Consider the following 20,605-nt stretch of genomic DNA (forward strand, 5'->3'; position numbering starts at 1 on the left):
CTTTCAGTTATTTGTGTGAAATTTACTGACAGTTTGAGGGACCCCTTGTTGTCATATGAAGGGACGGCAAAAAGGAAGGACTGCTCTCCTTGGACAATGCCTTTGTGCGTGTGAATAAACACATAGCAAAGAGTAAGTTTTGTAACTATTTACTAACCCTCAACTCCCAGATGATTCACTTTAAAGTCAGGCTGCACATGCATGAAAACTGAGAAGAAATACTACATGATAGCCATTTCTCCAGGAACACAACAAAGCTCAATGGCAACCATTAAAATCTCTGCCTTTAGTTAAGAATGATTTGGGTGTGGCAAAACCAGTTCAAAGCCAGCACAACTCTTGCCAATTCTGTACCACATGTTCCCAGAACCCATAATACAAGGCACCTTAAAAGAAGAGCATAGCAAGAGCCAACGGTTTGCTGAGCAACACACCTCTATTGCCAGAGACACACCAAGTCCCACAGCCAGATGCCAAGGTCTAGCAGAGCTCTGAGCAGAGGATACCCAGAAACTAGGATCTGAAGCAACTCATTTTATCAAGTCCTCAGATCAAAAAGTAACCAGGAGGTATGACACAAACACCAATGGAAGCATATAGCAGCAAACATTCTTGTAGAATGACCAGATGTCCCCAGTAAACTTCATTTTACTAGGTTCTGGTGCACGGATTGCGTTTAAACTGGGAGACCTAGTTTGACTAAAACCGTGGAATATGTGTCACCTCAAAGGCCTCCAGCCTTCTCATTCATTCCCACCTCCAGCAACCTCTCATCTGCTCATCAGAGGCATGAGCACTGCAACATCCCCCAGTTCAGTGAGAATAGGATCTATTGCCTTGCGTTAAGGGCAAGAGAGATCTGGCAAGTAGGGAGAAAGGACCGACAACAACAGAAGGAACCAAAATAAATAAGGGAGGACTTTGAGCTAGGGCCTATGGTGGGGACAAGAGGAAAATAACTGTAGCACAGAAGTGCAAATGAAAAGCAAATCCTGGCTGAAGTCACAACATTTTCTGAGTTACCATGCCATTTCAGTGCTGTGCACCCGATGAGCCACCACAGGCTGACAACTCTCTGAGATAAGGGATAAAATGTCAGTGTCATAAGGGGGAGGAGGGCGCATCAGAGCAATGGAATGGAGTAATTTGGTTGAAAGTCCCTGAGGAATTAATTCATATACATATTGCTCTCTGGGCATGAATGCAGAAGGTAAAGACTCACAAGGCCATCAGAGTCAGTACTATTGTCCACGTAAAAGGAGCTGGAGTAGTACACTGGTCTATACTTAGTTGCCCCAATACTTAAATTCTGACTATCTCACAGGCTAGACTTTTAGGAGTTGAACAGAAATCACACAGGAGTGTGACTGGTTCTTGGATACAGTCCATTGATATTGTTGGCATAGGAAGGACAATGAGCACGCAAGGGATACATGGGATGAGTTTCGAAAACCTCCCTCAAATGGACAATACTGACAAGTACTCAACCATTTTTCTAGAAATAGGCTTGCACCAGGACCCCAATCCAGACAAACCAGAACTCAATGGACCTTCACATTCTAGCTGTGCAGCTTGGCAGTCCTCCAGGCATATACAAAAGAGTACTGAAACCAAGGGGTGCAACAATTCAGCCTATAGATTATGCACATAGCCAGACCCCTACACAACCTGAGCCAGCTGCCACCTGTCCCTTCACAAAGCCAAGTCTTCTGCCTTTGTTTCCCCAGTATAGACCATGACCATCACAGACCCAAGGGAGCAGCCTCTGAGCAGGCCCTCTATGGAGGGCCAGGAGCTCTGCTTTCTCTTCTCCGGTGGTACTGGCTACCCTAACATCCAAGGGAAGCAAGAGACTTTTCTACAGCCTCCTAACTACCTGTTTTCATAATCATAGAATCCGTTATATCTATGCCTCTGTTGCTTCATCTACTCAGCTACCCTGGCTCCTGAATCCTCTGTTCTTCTTTACCTATCTTCTGCTCTGGATCACGCCTCCACTCTCCCCATCTTTACCTTGTTCATCATTGTGCCTCTGCGTCTAGCTTCTACCCACCTCGCTTGCTCCTTCCTTGTCCTTGCCAATCCCCTGCCCTCACCACACCACACCCCCCTCATCTCCCCTCTTGGGGATCTCATTGGGAGCTTGTTTCCTTGCTCTCAAATCCACTCATCTGGTTTTGGTTTTGAATGGTTTACATGCACAGAGAAAGAGTTGACATCTTAAGATGCACAGTTCAACTACATGCCTAAGATTCTGTTATACTTACATTGCCTCAAATTGTGTGTTCTGAAAACTACACATATATTACACAGACCACTACTCTATTAAGGTAGTGGCAATAAGGAGAGAAAGGGAACAGAGAATCTTCCTCTTACATGGCACTACATTTTGGAATATGATGAAATACGTAAAGGAAATAAGGACATGAAATACAAGTTTGACAAAAGAAGGAACTTAAGGTTTTAAATATAGAATTCAACTCACCTTCCTGGGTCTCAAATCACTGACATTTCCTATTATGCCTGTATACTGCAATACCTGGGCACAACAGGGGGCGCCAAGGAGATAAATTTTTTTTAAATCATTTTAAAATATTTTTATGAGCAAAATAAGGCAAAGTGGTAAAAATGTGCATTATCCTCCAACTTTAAACAGCCAGGACATTTATATGACGCAAGAATAGCTGTCCCATACTAACATGTTACATGTCAAATTTCAGAGGAAGATATTTTGCTTAATTATGAGACCCTCGAAACCAGGATTTACAATAGATCCTTTGATATGTTGGCAGGCTCCAGGGTACTTCAGCTCCAAAAACAGCATTGACAGTTGTTTCTTGTGCTTTCCTTTAGTTGTTAGAAGTAGCCTCACCTTGTTTTGAGTTGACATCTGAGGGGATGTGTGAAGGGTGTGACCCTGGTGAAAAGTGCTCGTCGCTGTAAGTGATAAGTGGCGTGAGAGGGTGAACCGCATGGGAAGGCTGCACCACTGGAACCTTATTTGACTGCAAGAGAGTAAAAACAAGCAGCATTAGTAATAATTCTCAATTCTCTAATAGGTTTTTTTCGGGGTGGGGGGGAGCGGACACTCACGGTAACTTGTTTTTAAAAGATTCTTATTTGTATTACTAACCATATTTAGCCTCCTTGCTCCTGAACATACAAAGCATGGAATCTTACCTGCTGGGGCAGAGTGCTTTTGAGGGGGATGAGACATGACAGTCAAGCTTGTAGTGGCAGCCTAAAGACTGTTGGGGTGGACCAGATAGAGAGGGTGCTGAAGCAACAGCCAGGAAGTGGCTATGGTTAGAGAGACAGCTGCAGCTGCTCTTGGGAGGCCTAGTGGAGTGGGAAGAAGCAAGAGGAGGAGCTGACTAGTAGGAGGGCAAGTAGTCCACATAGTACCAGAATAGGACCAACTTACACAGCAGAAATGAAATTACAGGAAAGCTCTACACCACCAATTACAGTTTGCATTTCTTTGGCCTTGAACAGTGAAACCAGTCTGATCAGTGTCATTTTTGTTTGAAGTCACTGTCTGGTTCTTATGCATTAATACAGTGCTATACTGTTGAAAATTTCCAACACTGCTGGGGTATCATCTCCTTCCTTCTGCCCTACCCCTACCTCCCCCAAAAGAGTCAGGAAATTTTAAATACATATTTCAGTTCATAGCAGGGAACAAAACAGTCCTCCACAAGAGAGTAATTTAGGGTATAAGGAGTTGACAGTGTCCCTTTAACAAACTAGGTTGCTTATGAGCAAAACATACCAGCTCAGTTTCTGGAGAAGGGTGTCAACCTAAGCAGCAGGAGTCTGGTACTATTTACTAAGTTTCTAAGAACAGAAAAGTGCTAAAAATGCCTGAAGACCAGTATTGTCATGTTATGCTCCCAACTGGGTGTTGGGGGCGGGGGGAACCCACAGACATAAAACAAAACACTTGTATTTGATATTTTATACAAATTAGACACAGCCATTAAAAACAAAAGTGTTTGCCTGATACATGCAGGAGTGCCCTGAAGCTAAAGAAACACCACCAGCAGTAATTCTTCTCACAGCCCAACATTATCCCCAACTCCTTACAAAAAACACAAAACTAGAAAACAACTGTTTTGGGGACTTATGTGCACGTTACCTATTTTCCTATATTTTACATCCTCATTCCTCGTTTCTCATAGCAGGACTATGCTATAGTAATTCCGGCATGTAACAGATAGATTACTCATCATTTCTACCCCAGAATTCAGTCTGCTGCCCCTCTGCAAAAATAATTATGCCACAAACAGAGGTTTTTAATTAAAAACGAAGAAAGTCAGACAAAAATGCTCTTAAAGCTCAGCAAGGACACTAACTGCCAAATATTTGGAATTAAGAGAAAAAAATTAAGAGCCCTTTGAAATGAATTTTATTTGAATCCTAATACTCAAATCCTGGCATAATAATAGATTTTAGGACTATATTTAAAAGCATAAATCAAGGATTTCTTTAAACTTCTAGAATGAGAAGTGGTAAGTGGATAACTAAATTTAAAAAAAGGGTGATAAAAGTGCATGCAGGAGTGTGGCTGGGAACCAGTGCAGTATTTTCTGCTTTCCTTGTTTTCAGAGCACCACCTTAAGGAACTTGCATTAGAAGGCAGTATCTTCTTAATGTCTGACCTATCCCTCCAGTCATATAGCTCAGAATCTAGTGCCATGATATTTTGCTAAATTATGCTATCCTTGCTCTCCTCTTAATTTTACGGTTTTCAGCACAGATTTGCTTTCCTGTGGGAAGGAGATAAGAACCTCAGGATTTTAATTTAAGCTTTGGCCTTGTCTTATATTTTGCAAGATGGAGAGAGAAAGCAGCGCTAGTAGGTGTTTTAAAGCCAACAAGCATTAGGTCCATTTTTATAACCAAATAATAGAAGCAATATGAATTTTCAATAATATGAGGAGTTCAGTTCCAAAGGTGATCGCTCAGACTGCTGTTCATCCCTCCTTTTTGTATAAATTAAAATTTCAGATGATTTGCAAATCATGTCTCAGTCTTTAGCTACAAGATTCGTGCATTGACTCTCCAATCAGCAGTTACTTTAGCTAGCTTAGTCAGTGTATTGTAGGTCTGTAGATGCGTTGACGTCACACACATCAGTTAGGCAGTATTGATTGTTCAAGTTTGGTAACTAACCTTTTGTACCATGTTGAGTATAATTAGTCTGCATGTTCCACAGTAGCAGGGTTACTCACGAATTAGTTTTAGATATTATCCATTTATGCTTTTAGTTAGCCCTTCCTTCTATCCTCTAGGTCTTCAGCATCCTCGTGACTTATTTATTTAAACATCTTATTTCACACACCATAGACATCAGGTTATCCAGCGTGCCTGCCACCTGCTGCTTTTAAGTGCTTAGAACAGGCAGAGCAGGTTGTTTACCGAGCCCCCTCTCAAAAGCAGTGAGGACAGCACTCAGTAGCTTCTGTAAGAGGAATGGTGGCATCAGTCCACTTCCTACTGGATAGATGTTTACACCAAAAAACCAGTAGCCGGCATGGATGGCAAAGGCCCCAAGGACTGAATGGACAGACTACTGAACAATCCACTCATCCCTAGAGATTGTACCTTGTATATGAGGGACCAGACACTGGTGATGGGACTGTGGGGATGGGAACTTTATTACCACTGCTTGTGCCATTACCATCCTAAGAACAGAGGAATTCTCTCTAGACCTCTCCATCCAGCTCTACCAATGAACAGAAAATAAGAATCAATGGATACTCTTAGAAGTCTGACATTCCGAGAAGTACCAGGTCAAAAGTGATCTTAATTGGCTGATCCATGCATAGATACCCCTTCAAGTCACTGCTTACCAGAAGTTGCATTTCTGGTAGTGGCGGTGTTTGAGACCCCCACAGATCAGAGGTGGGCAAACTATGGCCCGTGGACTGTCCTGCCCAGCCCAGCCCCTGAGCTCCTGGCCGGGGAGGCTAGTCCCCAGCCCCTCCCCCGCTGTCTCCCCCACGCAGCCACACTGCTGCGCGGGCAGCACTCTGGGCAGCGGGGCTGCGCACTCCTGCAGGGCAGAGTCGCAGCGTGTCTAGCTCTGGCCGGGCAGCGCGGCTGCCAGACATGCTGCTTTGAGCATCATGGTAAGGGGGCTGGGAGGTTGGATATGGGGCAAGGGATCCCGGGGGGCAGTCGGGATGGTGAACAGGGGACGGGGGGGGGGGGAGTTAGATAAGGGGTAGTGTCCCGGGGAGCGGTTAGGGGACAAGGAGAAGGGTGGTTGGATGAGTGGGGAATTCTGAGGGGGGCAGGCAGGGGGCAGGAAATGGGAGGGGGTGGAGGCCAGGCTGTTTGAGGCTCGGTAGCCTCAAGCCAAAAAGTTTGCCCACCCCTGCCATAGATTCAGATTACTTACGGCAAGTAGCAAAGATGTACCCTATTCTACAGATATCTAGATTTCATTTCAAATCTGAGCACTGAATCAAACTCTGCTTGGAAAGTTTCATGTTAAGTGTCAATATTTTTTTTAAAATGTATTTTATCAATGTTCTTCAGGTGATCACTGAGGAACACCAACGTTCCACAAACTAATTCAGGGAAAGGGATTCAACCTGGGCTCGGCTTTCATTAAAAGCCTTTTGTAAGTCTGGTACTAGCGGAAGAGTGATACTGTGCTTTTATTCATTTCCCTCAATCTTAAGGTCCCTGACTGGGCTCTCCAGGGCATGGGCCCTCATGGGCTGATAAATCTGCCAGAAGCAAGGGGCAGAGAGCAATGCAAGTCACCCAAAATCTCCACTCTACTGAAAAGGCCAGAGTCATCCGACCTGCTAATATAATGGGATAGGCCAAACATTCAATCAGGCCTTGTCTAAATGGGTGGGAAAGATTCAGAACAACATGAATGAATATAAACGGATACAGTTATGCCACTATTATCCCCCATGTAGACACTTTTTCCAGGATAGGAGAGGGCCTTTTTTCAGTTCAGGTCACATATCTATACTGTGTACAGCTATATTGTGGTAGCAAGCTCTCGGTGCCTCTTCCAGCTGGGTTCTTATAGAGCCCTGATCAGTTTTAGAGCTGCCTCTCTCCTGGTGAAATTCCTGAGGGAGGACAACTGGTACAGGTTTCTAAGGAGAGGGAAGTGGAGTTACAGAAGTGAAGTTTGCCCATACACACACACAGGGTGTTTTAAAGGGGCAAATTTATATTTGCAGGTTATGGCATTTTATCATTATGCGCTGCATCCACACCCTTCCCCCCCCCCAATAACCAATCTAACAGAGGAATATTATAAAAGTTGCTGCCAAGTCAATTTGCTTAAGCAGGATTTGTATCATGTTATAAGTGTTATCGCTTAATATTGTGGTTAACTGCAATTAATCCTGCTCATGCTGGAAAGCCAGAAAGGTTATGTTTTTCACTCAGAGGGTCTCCTTCCCAGAGTGTGTTTTATTCATGTATAATGTGACAAGACAGTTAGAGGGAGGGTGGGGGGAAAGGGTGGGGAATGTAGATTTTTTTTTCTTTGCAAAAAGAGAGGACTAGCTAAAACATGTAGGGAATGTGTTGAGTTCCAGCTCTCTCCAGGCCACACTCGAAGGTAATAGGATGTTGTACTTAAGAGCATCAACAGACACAATGGCCACAATCTAGGTCACGTAGAGTAGGAGAAGAAATCAAATAATTTGGTTTCTTTTTGTACAGCTTGATAAAGGAAACCAATCTTCAACCATTTTAGAGATTAGTTTCCCTTTATCAATCTGTATTATGGACTGCGCACATCAGCCTTTCCCCAATTATTCTATGAAGTAATGTATTTTACTGCAAAAAGACTTGAGCAATTCAAATAGATCTGAACCTAGAGACTATCACAGTTTGGGTCACAGATACTGTAAGCTCCAGGAAATGGGGACTATTTATGCCTTCTATGTTTTGCACAGTATTCAGTATACACTCAACAACTACACAATTTAAAAAATAGCCATTGCTACCATATGCAAGTTTTGAGGTTTAGTTTTTTATACTGCTGTGATACTTTCATCCCAAATAATTTACAAACGTGGAATCTAATCCTGTAAACCCTTAATCATTTTTTGATCAATCCCATTGAAGACAATGAAACTATTTGAATGACTATGGATCACTTTGGTGGTGAAAGTTTCAGGACTGTTCCTATACAGGAAGTTGAATCCCCCATTGAAATGCAATGTTTGGGTAAAATACCATAAAGCAGTTTCTGATGAAGTTCTTCTTATAGATTTGTCTTTTAATAAAATCATACATATGCTAAAATGGCTCCTCACCCAACTCCCAGATGGCATATAAAACAGACTGAAGCCTATGTATTTGGGGGAAAAGTGAGTAGTTAAGCATGTTGGTGTTTGTATATACACAAACACCCATTTCATCATTGTTTTGAAAAATATAGTTGAACGTAAACTTTCCTCAAATTCCACAGAAAATTTAACAACTGTTTTGTATGTCAATCACTGTGTACCGAAAAAAATTACATGCCTTTTAGGAGAAAAGAATCAGTCCAGACTTACTGAACAAAATATTTCCTTCCACTTGTGTTCAGAAGAATGCTATAAGACACATACATAACCTCATCTTTGTGCAAAGGGTGGAGGATACCCTCCCATATGACGACCAGCAAAAAAAAAAACCCTCTCAAAGAAGCAGAGGGTCACAGATTTTCAAACCTAAAAACCTGTTATGCTTTAAACTACCTTGATGTTATACCAGGTTTATGAACATTAAAGGTTAATTAGAAAGAAACACTGAAGTCCATTAACCTGAGTGTGTGCCAGTTATGCTCTCACTGACCAAGCTCAAAAGGGCAGTCACCCTGGAACAGTTAAAAACTAACCCTGCTCTTTAAGGTTGAACAGAGTCATGTCACTGGCTCCATCTCTGTTGTTACATAACAAAAAAACTCCAGTGGAGCATGGTGCTGGCACACAGGGTCTCAAGTATGCGGTGTGATTTTCAGAATCTCTTTTGGAAATAGTAATGTACATGGAATAGCTGGTACTTACTGAACCCTCTCTGGGCCACTTCCACACTTCATGGAAGTTTTGCCATTACCTGTGGCTTCACAGAATGATGCATTATTATTTGTTACTAGCATAGTGCTAACAGACTGCTAGAGACTTTGCAAGCAGGTAAGAAGCTCCCTGCTCCAGAGAACTTGCAATCCAGACTGAGAGGTCACAGCAGAGCTGGCTGGCCTGACAACCAAAGAAAAACACACAAAAACAGTTTAGCTTAACTGTGTACGCTAAACTCCTCTTACATCTTGAGACCCCTCCTGGGCATTCAGACGACACTGGTCAAAAATTACTAGTGAAAGATTGGATGTTGCCTTAAAGTCATCCAAAATGTTACAACTGCACTATTTCCACAAATGAAAACCAAAAACATGTTTAATAGAAAAAGTAAATGCAGCCACAAAAGAAACCACAATTTTCTAGTAGGATCTTTCCCATATACAGAATGTCAGCTTAAAAAAAAAGTTATGAGTTTATGATCAAATGCAGAAAATTGTTAAGAGTTCATACAAATGCAAACAGGTTTCCTGGCTGATGGCTTTTTCTTTCAGAGACTACTGGGGCTTTATTTACTTTAGACTAAGAAGTCTACCATGATGATATTACTACAACTGGAATTTCACTGCTGACAATTTCCAGCAAACACTCCAATGTAAGAAAGGCTTTAGAGAATATATGCCACATGTTTGCGAAAAGAAGCTAAGCCAAGGTTTCAGGAGTGAGTAGTGATTTTAGGTGCCTTACTCCTTTGGGGCCCAACCTGAGATGTCTCAGAGGGGCCTGATTTTCAAGCAGTGAATGCCCAGGACTTTCTGAAGAGTGCATTTAAAGGTGCTCCAAGTTGAGCAACCAATAATTGGGATATCCAAAAGTAGTCACTTTTGAGGAAAAAAAAAAAATCTTGGTCATAATTTTCACTTTCTTTTTTTAAAAAATCTTTGGATGAGCACTCTTCCAACACCACTCAAGAATACATTCAAATCAATTAATCTGAGAAGACTTTGGGGGAATAACAATGCCATATATTAGATTCAGTTTAAGCTCTAAATGTTTTTGTTCTATTTTTAAAGGTCTGTGAAGGAAAAATGATTAATTGAAGCTTCAGTAAAAGCTAGCAGCTGTAAGATATCCTATATGCAACAAGTGTGCAAAACTATAAAAAGCCCAAGACTGAGCTACCACAAAAATGTTTGTTGGTTAACACTAGCGATGAGTCAAGCTGTTGTGGAAACTTGCATTGAGCTGAATGGAGACTCTGTTCCACCAGGTGCTGAGAGAAAGATATTAATTTAATAATCTTCCAAAGGGCTCTTGTATCCATGACGATGAGGTGTTAACAATTGGACAAGGAGTTTAAAAAAAGATACAACCTGTGATCCAAACACCATGAGCAAAAGTGGAGAATATTGTGCTAATAAGTGGACTGATTACTCATCTTCAGTAAGGTTAAATTCATGCTGTCATCCCCATTCATTTCAATGGTAGTCACTGCAGGTATTAAATGTGTATATACAAAACAGACTCCAACAAATAGTAGGATGGAGTCGAATCAAGTTCCCAAATTACCTTTGCTGTTCTGGGCTGTACTAAACTGCTAGGTAGCTCTGATATTTTATTCTTGACATCCCTACCACCACCCAGCATCTGTTTGCACACTAGAGGGGCTTTAATCCCAATCTTTGTTTGAAACCATTTTGGAGAATCCTCATAGCTCTTCATTTGACGTGATCCAGACTGACCTGATCTCAGCTACACAAGTTTCTGAAGTGCAACCATCAGTAATTACTCTGATTAGTTCCCTGCCTCTAGGCTAAAATAGCTCAGAACCTCAGCCACTGGATGGATACAGTAGCATCACAAAAACGTAACAAGACTCAACAAGTCAGGAGTATAAAAATGATTTAAGAGTAAAAGATAGCCTGCCTGTACTTTACACAGAAAGGAAACACCAAAACGCAACTGTTGCACTGGCTGATTTTTATGTTCTGTTAAAATACTATCTGCGCTCTACTTGTTTCATACTGCTGTTAAAAGATGAAGATACTGTTATTTAATACAACAATTATATGAACTTGCTACAGTGACACAGAATTTAGTAGTACACCTGTTTTATAGCCTACCTCTCCAACCCTATCCCGTTGGAACCTCTTAGACCACTCTGCTTTTCTCAGCAACTGTAGAATATTTCATATATCATTTATTTTCTCTTTTTTTCAAGCAAGGCATGTTTATGCAGATTAAGTTATAATTACAGCTGAAACAATAGTCAGTGAAGTACTGTTACTATGTTACACTCACAAAATTCATGTACCAGGGTGAAGCCACTTGCCGGGGGGGGGGGGGGGGGGGGTTGGGGGGCGGCAAAAGGACCTGGAAATCTATTAATTTGATCCCCAACCAAATTAAAAACATTCGGTCATTATCAATGAGAGGCACCACACCCTGCCTAGCAAATTCATGTTCAATATCCTTTGCAGGGAATATTCATACTTTATTCCTGAAAATAGAGTTGCTAATTTTTTTTTAACCAACCCAATATTTGACACTTTAATGAAAAGTTTAATAAATAAATAAATAATAAATAATTTGGAACATTTCAGCTAGCTCCTCCAGAAAAAAAAAAGCAAAACAAAACACTGAGAGCATTGCTAACATAGCAAGTGTTTTAAAACTCTCTTGAAACGAATGGAGACCTTGTGGGAGAGCGATCATCTCACCGGAGAAAGATTTGGGGGGGGGGGGGGGGAAGACATCTGTCACTCGGTATCTAATTTAGTCAATTCCAAGAGCGAGTGTTGTGCTCTGATATATCAGAGATTAAAATTATTTTTGGTAAGGAGTATTTAGCAGATCAAGAGAGGGGCAACTCCAAAGGCAAGGGAAATTATCCCAATCTTCCCATCAAAACACTGACTGAATTGTAATGGATTAGCAAATCCTTAGGTTTTTCCATATGAGGACTGTTCTTGTTCTAATAAAAGTAGTTTTGAACAATGTAGGAAGTGACGAGCCTAAAAGACCTTCAGGAGCTTAGCCTCCCATTGCCACAAAGGTTTTACAGGCAGAAACAAGACTTAACAAGTGGGTGAAATGAACATGTGGACTGGGTGGTGGGTGGAGAGGATGTGGGTAACAAGAATAGAATGTTTTAGCATGAACTAGCTACATGTAGATATAATAAGATGATCAGTGTCATAGTAATTGAAACTCACCACTTTCCTAGCAGGTATTAGATAGCAGCTTTATGGGGACATCATGGCAGAGATGTGGCAAGCTTGAGATATCTAAAGTTCAAGTTATTTTCCCTCCTCCCACCTAAAAAAAATTTTAGGACAGTAATAATTTTTATATAGAATGAACACTAAACATCCTTCTCTAGGTGCTTGCAGAATGAGGACTCCTGATCTGACTTGCAGAGATTATTTTAAAGAGACAGAATAGAAAATAATGCTATACTCAGAAGGTATGGCAGTCTCTGAATTACTGCATTGAGTTTTGATCACCTGACCGTAAGTAAACAGTAGCAAAGATGAAGAGGACCAGACAAGGGCAACAAAGATGATTAGTGATGCAGCAAGAACTAATGGAAGGGGTGTCCACACACACACACACAGTTAATATACCCTGTAAGGAAAAGAGTCACTGGTGGCTTCAGGAAAGCATTCAAAGTTGTGAAAGTCACTGTAAAACCTGACCCAGACCATCCTTTTGCCCTGCTTCATAACATGACAAAAAGCCACTTCCATAATGTATATGTATAACTAAAAAGGAAAATGTTTAAGTGCATCAATCCATGGATTTGCTATTACAGGAGGGCAGAGTCAAATACTGCAGCCACTCTGAAATAAGGGATTGGTTAGTTCTATAAAAACTGAAAACGAAATCTCATGCTTTAGGGGATAAACTGATCGCCTGCAGAATCAGAAAGGAATTCTTGTGCAGTTGCTGTCAGTCAGGTAAGTTACTGGAGAGGGGTGGGGGAAGAGAAGGATTATGCTCTGAATTAGGCATTCACAACAGAGGCAGAGGCAGATACCCAACTTGGACAAAGGAAGTGGTCTGAAATGGTATGGCAAATCCTATATTATTCTTATGCAGAGGACATTGTGAGGGTGCAGTAATTCTCTTCATTCAAAGGCACTAACAGCTCATTTTAGTGCTACACATTCAGTATCACTCTCCACTTGGAGCTTTATGCAAGACAAGATAGGAGCTGCAATAGCATGGGAGACCAAAAGGATGGGGGGGGGGGGGGAGCTGGGGCCGGGGGGGGGGGAGAAACCAGGACTAGGCCACCTGAGCCAAAAACAGATGACCAGTAGGGGGCAGAGAAATGTGCTAAAAATCTCCACCTTATTGCAGAAAATTCCTGCTGTTGCTAGGGTGCAGAAGAAAGCAACTAGTAACGAATTTAAAGGAGCCAGTTTGTCTTCTAGCTGTCCCCTAGTTCCTGGGCAACCCTGTAGTAACTGGCCATAGCCGCAACACGTGGGAAGACAGTCTGGGAAAGCAGCAGCCAAACAGATGTTTTTACCAGTCACCAACGGGCTAAGGGGGCAGACAATAAGGAAAGACACAGAAATGCCCGGGGGGGAAGGGGGGGATTTAATATGTTTAATATGTGGATGAAGAGGATGGGAAAGCCCCCCTCCCGAAAAATGGGGATGAGGGGAAAGCAAGGGTGACAATTTAAGAAAGGCAGGTTGTGGGAAGGGTTGGAGGCAATAACCCTAAATTTGTATTTTGTGGCCCATCAGCTGCATCGATTTCAAGGCCAGAAGGGCCATTATGAGCATTTAGTCCGACTTCCAGTATAACACAGGCCAAAACCCATAACTTCTGTTTGAGTTATACCATATAATTTTAGAAAGAGAATATATCCAGTCTTGATTTAAAAAGACTTCAAGTTTGGAGAATCCACCATGTTGCAAAGTAAGCTGTTCAAATGATTAATTACCCTCCCTGTTAAACAACATGCACCTTATTACTAGTCTGAATTTGTCTGGCTTCAGTTTCCAACCACTGGATCTTGTTATGTGCTTTCCTGCTAGAAAACTATTATACCCCTGAGAGACAGTGTTTCCAGCATGGCCAGTTCAGAGAAACCTGTGGGTCTGCAGAGTGTGACATGAGATGGGTTACATTAGTAGATTTAGATTTGCTTGCTGTTGGTATGCTTCACAGTCAGATATTTTTAAATCTGGCAGAATAGAGTTTGCTACACATTCGCCAGGGACACAGACCAGCATACAAATCAGAGTTTTAAGCATAAAAAAAATGGAGCAAAGAGCTAGAAAATAAAGGCAACACATAAGCAGGAGGAGCAAAACTTAAGTGCAAGCCAGACTGCAAAAAAGAGGTTCATTCTGTAAGGTCTACGTAGTTAGAGCATATTATGAGAAGAGAAGCATGGGAGCAAGCAGGGGAGCATTCCTTTCTTCCTTATGTCAGGATCCTGAACTCGACCATCTCATGGTCACTGCCTCCCAGGTTCCCATCCACTTTTGCTTCCCCTACTAATTCTTCCCGGTTTGTGAGCAGCAGGTCAAGAAGAGCTCTACCCCTAATTGGTTCCTCCAGCACTTGCACCAGGAAATTGTCCCCTACATTTTCCAAAAACTTCCTGGATTGTCTGTGCACAGCTGTATTGCTCCCCCAGCAGATATCAGGGTGATTGAAGTCTCCCATGAGAACCAGGGCGTGCGATCTAGTAACTTCTGTGAGTTGCCGGAAGAAAGCCTCGTCCACCTCATCCCCCTGGTCCGGTGGTCTATAGTAGACTCCCACCACGACACCACCCTTCTTGCTCACACTTCTAAACTTAATCCAGAGACTCAAGTTTTTCTGCAGTTTCATACTTGAGCTCTGTGCAGTCATACTGCTCTCTTACATACAGTGCAACTCCCCCACATTTTCTGCCCTGCCTGTCCTTCCTGAACAGCTTATATCCATCCATGACAGTTCTCCAGTCATGTGAGTTATCCCACCAAGTCTCTTATTCCAATCACATCATAATTCCTTGACTATGCCAGGACTTCCAGTTCTCACTGCTTATTTCCCAGGCTTCGTGCATTTGTGTATAGGCACTTGAGATAACCTGTTGATCGCCCCTCTTTCTCAGTATGAGGCAGGAGCCGTCCCCTCTCACGCGCTCCTGCTTCCTCCCGGTATCCCGCTTCCCCACTTACCTCAGGGCTTTGGTCCCCGGTGAACCTAGTTTAAAGACCTCCTCACTAGGTTAGCCAGCCTGCTTGCGAAGATGCTCTTCCCTCTCTTCGTTAGGTGGAGCCCATCTCTGCCTAGCACTCCTCCTTCTTGGAGCACCATCCCATGGTCAAAGACTCCAAAGCCTTCTCTCCAACACCACCTGCATAGCCATTCGTTTACTTCCACGATTCAACGGTCTCTACCCAGGCCTTTTCCTTCCACGGAGAGCATGGATGAGACCACTTGCGCCTCAAACTCCTTTATCCTTCTTCCCAGAGCCACGTAGTTTGCAGTGATCCGCTCAAGGTCATTCTTGGCAGTATCATTGGTGCCCACATGGAGAAGCAGGAAGGGGTAGCGATCCAAGGGCTTGATGAGCCTCGGCAGTCTCTCCGTCACATCGTGAGTCCTAGCTCCTGGCAAGCAGCAGACTTCTCGGTTTTCCCGGTCGGAGCAGCAGATAGATGACTCAGTCCCCCTGAGGAGAGAGTCCCCGACCACCACCACCCGCCTCCTTCTCTTGGGAGAGGTGGTCGTGGAACCCCCAACCCTAGGACAGTGCATCTCATGCCTTCCAATTGGTGGAGTCTCCTTCTGCTCCCTTCCCTCAGACGTATCATCTGGTCCACACTCCGCATTAGTACCTGTGGAGTTCAGGATCCTGACACAAGGAAGAAAGGAAAGCAGCACAATGTGGACCCTGGACTTCAGAAAAGCAGACTTCGACTCCCTCAGGGAACTGATGGGAAAGATCCCCTGGGAGAATAACATGAGGTGGAAAGGAGTCCAGGAGAGCTGGCTGTATATTACAGAATCCTTATTGAGGTTACAGGGACAAACCATCCCGATGTGTAGAAAGAATAGTAAATATGGCAGGCGACCAGCTTAGCTTAACAGTGAAATCCTTGCTGATCTTAAATACAAAAAAGAAGCTTACAAGAAGTGGAAGATTGGACATATGACCAGGGATGAGTATAAAAATATTGCTCAGGCATGCAGGAGTGAAATCAGGAAGGCCAAATCACACCTGGAGTTGCAGCTAGCAAGAGAGGTTAAGAGTAACAAGAGGGGTTTCTTCAGGTATGTTAGCAACAAGAAGAAAGTCAAGGAAAGTGTGGGCTTCTTGCTGAATGAGGGAGGCAACCTAGTGACAGAGGATGTGGAAAAAGCTAATGTACTCAATGCTTTTTTTGCCGTCTTCACTAACAAGGTCAGCTCCCAGACTACTGCACTGGGCAGCACAGCATGGGGAGGAGGTGACCAGCCCTCTGAGGAGAAAGAAGTGGTTCGGGACTATTTAGAAAAGCTGGACGTGCACAAGTCCATGGGGCCGGATGCGTTGCATCCGAGAGTACTAAAGGAGTTGGCGGATGTGATTGCAGAGCCATTGGCCATTATCTTTGAAAACTCATGGCGATCGGGGAAAGTCCCGGACGATTGGAAAAAGGCTAATGTAGTGCCCATCTTTAAAAAAGGGAAGGGGGAGGATCCTGGGACCTACAAGCCAGTCAGCCTCACCTCAGTCCCTGGAAAAATCATGGAGCAGGTCCTCAAGGAATCAATTCTGAAGCACTTGCATGAGAGGAAAGTGATCAGGAACAGTCAGCATGGATTCACCAAAAGCAAGTCATGCCTGACCAATCTAATTGCCTTCTATGACGAGACAACTGGTTCTGTGGATGAAGGGAAAGCAGTGGACGTGTTGTTCCTTGACTTTAGCAAAGCTTTTGACACTGTCTCCCACAGTATTCTTGCCAGCAAGTTAAAGAAGTATGGGCTGGATGAATGGACTATAAGGTAGATAGAAAGCTGGCTAGATTGTCGGGCTCAACGGGTAGCGACCAATGGCTCCATGTCTAGTTGGCAGCCAGTATCAAGTGGAGTGCCCCAAGGGTCGGTCCTGGGGCCGGTTTTGTTCAATATCTTCATAAATGATCTGGAGGATGGTGTGGATTGCACCCTCAGCAAGTTTGCAGATGACACTAAACTGGGAGGAGAGGTAGATACGCTGGAGGGTAGGGATAGGATACAGAGGGACCTAGACAAATTAGAGGATTGGGCCAAAAGAAATCTGATGAGGTTCAACAAAGACAAGTGCAGAGTCCTGCACTTAGGACAGAAGAATCCAATGCACCACTACAGACTAGGGACCAAATAGCTAGGCAGCAGTTCTGCAGAAAAGGACCTGGGGTTACAGTGGACGAGAAGCTAGATATGAGTCAACAGTGTGCCCTTGTTGCCAAGAAGGCCAATGGCATTTTGGGATGGATAAGTAGGGGCATTGCCAGCAGATCGAGGGACGTGATTGTTCCCCTCTATTCAACCCTGGTGAGGCCTTATCTGGAGTACTGTGTCCAGTTTTGGGCCCCACAGTACAAGAAGGATGCGGAAAAATTGGAAAGTCCAGCGGAGAACAACAAAAATGATTAGGGGACTGGAACACATGAGTTATGAGGAGAGGCTGAGGGAACTGGGGATGTTTAGTCTACGGAAGAAAAGAATGAGGGGGGATTTGATAGCTGCTTTCAACTCCCTGAAAGGGGGTTCCAAAGAGGATGGCTCTAGACTGTTCTCAGTGGTAGCAGATGACAGAACAAGGAGTAATGGTCTCAAGTTGCAGTGGGGGAGATTTAGGTTGGATATTAGGAAAAACTTTTTCACTAGGAGGGTGATGAAACACTGGAATGCGTTACCTAGGGAGGTGGTGGAATCTCCTTCCTTAGAAGTTTTTAAGGTCAGGCTTGACAAAGCCCTGGCTGGGATGATTTAATTGGGGATTGGTCCTGCTTTGAGCAGGGCTTAGGACTAGATGACCTCCTGAGGTCCCTTCCAACCCTGATATTCTAGGATTCTATGATTGTGAACAAAGAATGAAGGGGAAAAAAACGCAGAAAAAATGAGTTGATAAATACTAGAATAACCACCACCGAATTGGCCAGTTTAGAGTAGCTACTGCATTGGTTGAGATTGTGCATCATATAGAAACAGCAAAATTGCAGAAAGGTCACCTGTAAAGAATTTTTTTTTTAAAAGAGAATTTGTGCCATTTTGCAATTATCATGCTACTTATTTATTAATTGCTTTAAGATTTAAAAAGAATTCGGCCTTCTTTGGTTTTGCTGGATGACCTCTGGTTGGGGCAGGGAGAAGAGGAAGACTATCTCAGATATGTTTATTGTGAACTGACACTTAAAGAGACATGCCTTTATTGCATGTGTTCAATAGGCACTGGAGTTAAATGAGTGATTTTAAAAATAAAAAGGTTTTGAACATCTTGATTAGAAATTCATTGCCATATCAACTGTTATTATCAGGCACTAGGACAATGCAATCAACAAGACATTCATTCTCTGGAAAATGTGTATTTACAATGTAAACTACATCACATTAAAAATAGTCCTCATATCTAAACATTTATCTTTCATTTTCATCATATAGCATAAATTTCCAGGAAATGCTCTGCAATTTGAACACCGATTAAATAATTTACTTAAAAATCCAGTATTTTTCACTAGTGATTCCTTTAGTTTTGTCTAGTCTTAATATAGTTTATATTACAAAAGACATAAAAAAAACTATGTTAAAAATATCAAGGTTGCAAAGTCAAGCACTCAAGTTAGGAAATGTCAGAATTAATGTTGCCCGTGCATCCTTAATTCAGCCCCCTTGTACATGTGTTATGAGAGTCTCTTTAATTACATGTCACACAAACCTGTTGTTTCCACAGGACTCATGGGCAACTTTACTTTTGGCATTTCATAGTTTGAGTTTTTGACTTTGAAACCTTAACATTATGAACAAATTTTAAATTTTATTTCCTTTTTAAAAAAGGACTTAAAAATGTGAAATTATGTGGAATCTTTTTAACCCCCAATTTGGGTCAGAGTTTGGATCCTTGGATCTGCAGCACAGTCCTCTGCCACTCGAGAATAAGGAGTAACTGGTAGCAGTAGTAGGGGTTTTATCCTCTCTGTGGAGGAGCCACTGCCAGAGGGTTTCACAGTTATTTCCTTACAGCAGAAGAATTTGGAGACTTGGGACTCCTGGGTTCAGTTCCAGGTTCTGGATGGGAAAGTGCTCTAGTGGTTATAGACCCTTCTGTCCCTGTGACCCCATCTTTCCACACTCCCATTCTGCATCTTTCCAACTCCTCCCTTGCCCAACCTTCCCCTCCCCATCATGCGATTGGCAGATCCCCTCATTTCAAGGTGGTTTGACCTCAGCTCACACCCTGTGTCCTGGGCTTTGTTATTTTTATTGTCTCAGAGGAGCACAGTTCTCTTGGTTTATAGATTGAAATTTGATCTTCAAAGCAATTAATGGACCAAACTTCAGAAACACTGAAGATTAGGACTGAAGACAAACTCGCATATGAAACTGCCTGGAAACCAATGCAGGGGACTGATGTCCTTCCTCACATGCTTTTTATGCTGCTTCAGCACTGCTGCCCAGACTGGATTTGGTGAAGTAAGGATGTGCACTGCATGCAGTGGCAGGAAGCCAGGTACTTTGCTGGGTGCCCTATCCCAATGATCATCACCACCCTGTGAGACAAAGGTGACACTGTGGCTATTCATGTCCCTATGTTCAAGAGGTTAAGAGGCTGCAAGTTTTGCATACTGTATATAATTTAATTGGTTAGTAATAAGTGTCTTGATAATCTTTAGACATTAAGGTAGAAACATTTTCAGGGCTGTCATCTTCAAAGTCTTGGAGTCCTTCAGTTTAGGATAGGATGGTTAAAACAAAAACCCCTCAGACACTAGAAGCTGGTCCAGCAACAGACAGTTCACATTAAGACAATAAGAGGACTACTTCTGAAACTCCTGGTGTCTTACAATGATACATGGTATTGAAACACTGTGGGAGAGTAAAAATGAATGTGCAAAGATTCTGCTAATTTGTATTAATCACTAGGAGATCCTTTACAGATTGCTTATTCCACATGATCTAGTGAACAAAACAAATTTAAAATCAGATGCATCACAAAACATACTTTGCTCATTTATTTTGTCAGGTGACATTTAAATTTACAACATAGCATGTTATAAATGTTTATATACTATGCTATATAAATATCATTAAAATACTAAGGACTGAAGAATTCTGTAATGAGGTCTCATTACAGAGAATGAGGTGAGATTAGTAATAGTATTGTTTTTCTTTGAACAGCAAATTGTCAGGTTTATGGATTAGAGGGGCCTTGGTTTAAAATATGCAAGAATCACAGAAATTGGAAATATTCCCCAGTCCTGTCTTTTGTCCCTGCTTACAATGCAAAAGTTCTTGTGGTTCAGAGGGGTGTTTATGCAGACTGTGTTTATATATTTGAAACATCTCAAAGTAAA

The 20,605-nt window shown here is 42.5% G+C and overlaps 1 protein-coding gene across 7 annotated transcripts in view; it reads right to left on the reverse strand.

Moving 5' to 3' along the window:
- Positions 1–20,605, reverse strand: part of LEF1 (lymphoid enhancer binding factor 1) — a 99,000-nt gene that overhangs the window by 36,256 nt on the left and 42,139 nt on the right. For all 7 annotated transcript variants that reach the window (XR_012158527.2, XM_073340861.2, XM_073340862.2 and 4 more), the window contains exon 5: positions 2,873–3,005. Coding sequence is in view for 6 of the 7 variants with exons in the window: in XM_073340861.2 (XP_073196962.1) it covers positions 2,873–3,005 (133 nt within the window). In the remaining variant the exon portion in view is untranslated. The remainder of the gene's footprint in view (positions 1–2,872; positions 3,006–20,605) is intronic.

This window comes from Lepidochelys kempii, chromosome 4 (assembly GCF_965140285.1).
Source record: "Lepidochelys kempii isolate rLepKem1 chromosome 4, rLepKem1.hap1, whole genome shotgun sequence".
Classification (NCBI taxonomy): Eukaryota; Metazoa; Chordata; order Testudines; family Cheloniidae; genus Lepidochelys; species Lepidochelys kempii.